Source organism: Merops nubicus, unplaced genomic scaffold (assembly GCF_000691845.1).
Source record: "Merops nubicus isolate BGI_N331 unplaced genomic scaffold, ASM69184v1 scaffold13852, whole genome shotgun sequence".
Classification (NCBI taxonomy): Eukaryota; Metazoa; Chordata; class Aves; order Coraciiformes; family Meropidae; genus Merops; species Merops nubicus.
In genome coordinates, this window is record NW_008595713.1 from 22,176 (window position 1) to 26,921 (window position 4,746).

Genomic DNA, 4,746 nt, shown 5'->3' on the forward strand with positions numbered 1-4,746 from the left:
AGTTCAGGCATGGTGTGAAAAATGCAGGTTTCCATTTGTCAAGGCTGAACAAAAAAGGATATAAATGCAGCGAGTCCCACAGGAAGGTCAAAAATCACATCTAAGCATACAGTGGATATAAATCAAAGTGAATTGTGGCACAGGAAAGAGGCTTGGAACAGCAAGTCTGAAAACGAGGTGTCAGGGGAAAATAATTAAACTCCAGGCACTGTCAGAACAAAACTTCAGTGCAAAGAGGTGGTCAGCAGTGCAGTGCTGTACTGTGGATCAGATCATTTTGGAGGCAGTGACAGGAGGTAATCACAGCTTTGTTTTGTACTGCAGCAGATCAATGTGCTTTTTGCACTTTGACACCTGTCCATACCCTCTGCTAGTAGGAACGCAGAGTTTCCACTTCTTTCAACAGCTTGATATAAAACAAACTAGAACAGGCCTCCATGTAGGAGCTAAACAAAGGGCATATTTTCTCTTCTGTGTGTCAAGAATTTATTTTTGTGTGTGTGATCAGTTTTATGCAGCCTTAGAACTGGTTGCTAGAAGTGTTTTTGTCAAAAAGCCTTAATACATTAATTGTAACAAACTCAGAAGTCCGAAGTCGTTCTGGAAACATAAAACTCCTAGTGAGATAATTTAAAACTGTCTTTTTTTTTTCCTTTTAGACAAATGCTCTTCTGTAGAGTGACCCTTGGAAAATCCTTTCTTCAGTTCAGCACAATGAAAATGGCTCATGCCCCTCCAGGGCACCACTCTGTTATTGGCAGGCCAAGCGTGAATGGACTCGCATATGCTGAATATGTTATCTACAGAGGAGAACAGGTATGGAGGTTAGCAAGGATGGGGTTTGTGGAAGGGCAGAACTTGGAGCTGAGGAGGGGATGTGACTAGTTTCCACACTAAGCGTGCTATGATAACCTAGTTGTTTAGTTTTTTTTTTCTTTTTCCCTTTTAAATGTGGAAATAAACAATGGACTGTATCAGGCCAGCAAAGGCTACTCCTTTCCACTGAGCTGCTCTTGACTAACACCATGTGGAGTTGCCTAATTCCCCCCTGTGAAAGCACTACTGGAGTCTGTTAAGAGTTGTAGTTTCTCCCAGGAGATACCATTTCTCCCATTGCATTTTACTGGCATTACTGCAGTAACAAGAACACATGTATTTCTGAGGCTCTTGTAGATAATGTGGATTCTAGGCTTCTTACTGAGAGATTCCCAGCAATGGCAGTGTTCCCATCTGCCAGAGACTACCCTTAAATGGCAGCTGAAGTAGCACAGCAATCTTCAAGAGGTCATTTTTAATTTGAATAATTTAGCTAGACCGTTAATCTAGAGAAGTGGTTTTGCTTACTACTCTGGATGGCTCCAAGATTATATAAGTTCAGGTTGGAAGGAATCCTGGGGAGGTCACCTAGGCCAGCCTCTTGTTCATGCTAAATTCAGACCAGATTTCTGAGGGCTTTCTTTGCCAGGCAGGTCTTGAAGGCCTCGGAGAATGGTGTTTCACACTGTCTTTCAGCAGTTTGTTCCTCTGCTTAATTATCCTCAGGGCAAAAAGTATGTTCCTCATATCCAGTAGGAACCTCCCCTGTTTTATTAATCTGACTCTCCTGCTGTGCAGCTCAGAAAAGAATCTGGCTCTGTTTTCTCAGTAGCCTTCCATACATGATGGAAGATTGCTGTCAAGAGTCCCTGAACTGAACAAGACCACCTCCCTCAGCCTCTGCTTGTTTATCCTGTACTCTCTTCCCCCTGACTGTCTTATTGGTCATTTGCTGAACTTGTCTTCAGCTTGTTGACATCTTTTTTTTGTATTGGAGGGCCCAGAAGTTGTGTGCAGTTGTCTCGGTGTGGCCTAGTGAGTACTAAATAAATGGCAGTTATCACCACACTGCTGTTGATGCACCACAGGATCCTGCTGGCCTTTTGCTGCCAGGACACACTGTTGATTCTGCTGTAGCTTGCTGTCACCCAAGGGACTCCAGCACCTTTCAGCAGAACTGCTTCCCATCCTGTGATGTTACAAGGAATTAGTTCATCCCCGGTGCGTTTGTCCTTGCTGGATTTCATGAGGCTTCTGTTGGCCCGGTCTCCTCTCCTCTGTCACTCAGGTTCCTCTGAATGGGAGCCTGCCCTCCAGCAACTTTAGCTTTGTTCCTGCCAGCTGTCTGGAGAAAATGCTGGACAGACAGACACCTGGCTTACATGCATTGAGTGTGCCAAGTATTTTACGGCCAGTGAAGGCATTTGTAGGTCACGTGGCAAGTCAGTGAGCATTTTAGGGTCAGACTACATTGGCCATTTGAGGTTTTAACTTCGAGGCACTGACTGATCTGTAGGATTACCTAACAAGGAGAGTAACTCTGATTGTGAGCTGCTGTTGCACACACATTTTCTGGCAGTGCCTGCAGGGAGAAACACCTTTCTTCCTGCTGGTGCAGTAACAACAGCATTAACTACATCGAGCTGTTCCCACTTGGTGCTGGCTAGGTTTGAAATCTTTTTTTTTTCTTTTGCACTCTGCAAACAAAGAGCTGATGCTGGCACTGTTCTTCCCCATCCCTGTTTAGTGAAATCCAAAAAGTGAACTTACCCTTGCATAAAGCAATGTTGTTTTTTTTCTTGACTCAATTTTCAGGCCTACCCAGAGTATCTCATTACATACCAGATCGTGAAACCAGAAGCTCCCTCACAGACAGCAACAGCAGCAGAGCAAAAGACCTAGTAGCTACAGAGCAGTGAAGAAGGATGTGACTTTCAATCTTGGACTGGATGGATACGTGTTTCAGAAAATCAGTATCATATAAAATCCATAACAACCTGGAAATAAGCTGTATGTCTTTTATAAAGCATTACTGTCTTGATGAATACAATATGAGTAACTCTTGCATACTCAACTGCTACTGTTCCTTTTGAGGAAGGTTTACAAGGGACTGCCTTTTAATAACATATCTCAGGCTCCTAGTCTCTGCAGTTACCATGTGTAAAATAATGTTATTTTGATCTAGACTTTGGTAACATTATTGTGCAAATGGAAATCTTTATCGGTGCCATCTCACGTGTTAAAATTTCAGACACTACTCTTCTAGTTATTTTATTTACAAATAAATTGCATTAAGCCCATCATTTTCTTTTCAGCATACACCATTCCTTTTATGTTTTCAAGAGATCCTAGTCAACTATTTATTTTCCTTTTGATTTCTGAATTTGAGCCTGAACCTTCTTAAAGATATTTTGCACAAAGTCAATTTGACTAAAATCATTAACAATGCAATATAAATTTTATCTGAGAAGGGGCTAGGTCCAGTTCTTCAATATAGGGGCCTTTTTGCACACCTCTGAGCAAAGGATAATGTGAGTGAGTGTAACTTAAGAGTGGAAACAAACTGTGTCAGTTTGCTGCTTTGTCCGAGTTGCCTGGGGGAAGCCCTGGGAAGTGCTCACAAGGGTAAAACCAGCCCTTGTGCTTGGAAGAACTTCATAAAGCAGGTCAATGCCTTCTGCTGGCACCTCTAAGAGAACGTGTTATAAGGCTCCTATTAAGCACATGCAGGTTGTGAAATGCTTTCCAGTTACAGTGGCACTATGGTTTTGCTGGGAGATAGCAGGTTGAAAAAGTCAGAAGCTTGCATACAGGAGGGCATGGGTGGTTCATGTCCCTCTGTAATGCAAGACCCAGTAAATGGGTTTCACCCTGGTAAGGGAGAGCATGTTATAGCAGTTTCATGTCATATCTTTGTGCGTGACATCACAGCTGAAGAGCTTAAGGGATTTACAAAAATAGGAATTTTTTTAAATACCGATTTTACATTTTGATGAGAATGAACTTTTAAAAAAAAATCAGTTAGCAAGTGGTTTTGTTTGCAGGTATACCAGAGAACAAAGCTAGGATTTATTCACTCTAATCCCCTTCCCTGCAAGTTCCCAGACTTATTTCACTGGGTAGGAGAATGTTATTTTTAAGCATTGCACAGCACAGCATCAAACAATTTCAAAAGTCCCCCTCACGAAGGATGTGCATTTAATAAAAGTAGAAAGCTATTACTTTTTTGTGTTGTTTTTACAGCTTCAGAGAAGATTGAGAATTGAGCTGTTTTAAATTATTATTTTTTTTTTAATAACAGCCAATACCAGGAGATGTGCTTCAGTGTTGAGCATGTAATGATTGGAAAAAAAAAAACCACACTCCTTTGAACAAAACACGCTGTAAGTTTCCCTGTCAACCAGCACTATTTACTATCTGATGATCCAGTTCATGCCTTCAGGTTTTATCCCTCTTGAAGCAAGGAAACAACAGAACAATGTGCTTTTAGTTTATAAAAATATGTGGTCCCCACGAGTGGGATTTTGCTGACATATTTGGATAAAACCAACTTAAACCTGAAGAGCTTTTCACTTCATCGTTAAGACACACAACTTTCATTTTTAACATCGAGGATGTTGAAGCAGGTTCTCCTCACAGAGGAATTTCCCCCACTGTAAAATCAGTCATTGGATGCAGTCTGGCTACCTGCACATCATCTGTTTGTAATATCTCTAAAGAAAAGCTTAGAAATAGCAATACTCCAACAGATCTTGAACTTTGGGGTGTATTTTTCTTGAGCTGGCAGTGGATATACGGTTCTCGCTTCATTTTGTGACCTGGTTAAATATGTAGCTTCGAAGTCCAAGCCAGGCTCTAGCCTAGTTGTCCTTTTTAATCAAATCTCGTGGATGAAATTGGGTGCTTGTATTTTGGCTACTTGTTTAGTAG

The 4,746-nt window shown here is 41.5% G+C and overlaps 1 protein-coding gene across 1 annotated transcript in view; it reads left to right on the forward strand.

Moving 5' to 3' along the window:
- The window catches only part of LOC103768989 (tankyrase-1), a gene marked incomplete at its 5' end in the record, with an annotated part of 23,569 nt that extends 20,517 nt beyond the window's left edge, over positions 1-3,052 (forward strand). Inside the window, 2 exons of the mRNA XM_008936156.1 lie at positions 660-816; positions 2,632-3,052. Of these exons, the coding sequence (XP_008934404.1) occupies positions 660-816; positions 2,632-2,718 (244 nt within the window). The remainder of the gene's footprint in view (positions 1-659; positions 817-2,631) is intronic.
- Between the last annotated feature and the right edge of the window lie 1,694 nt (positions 3,053-4,746).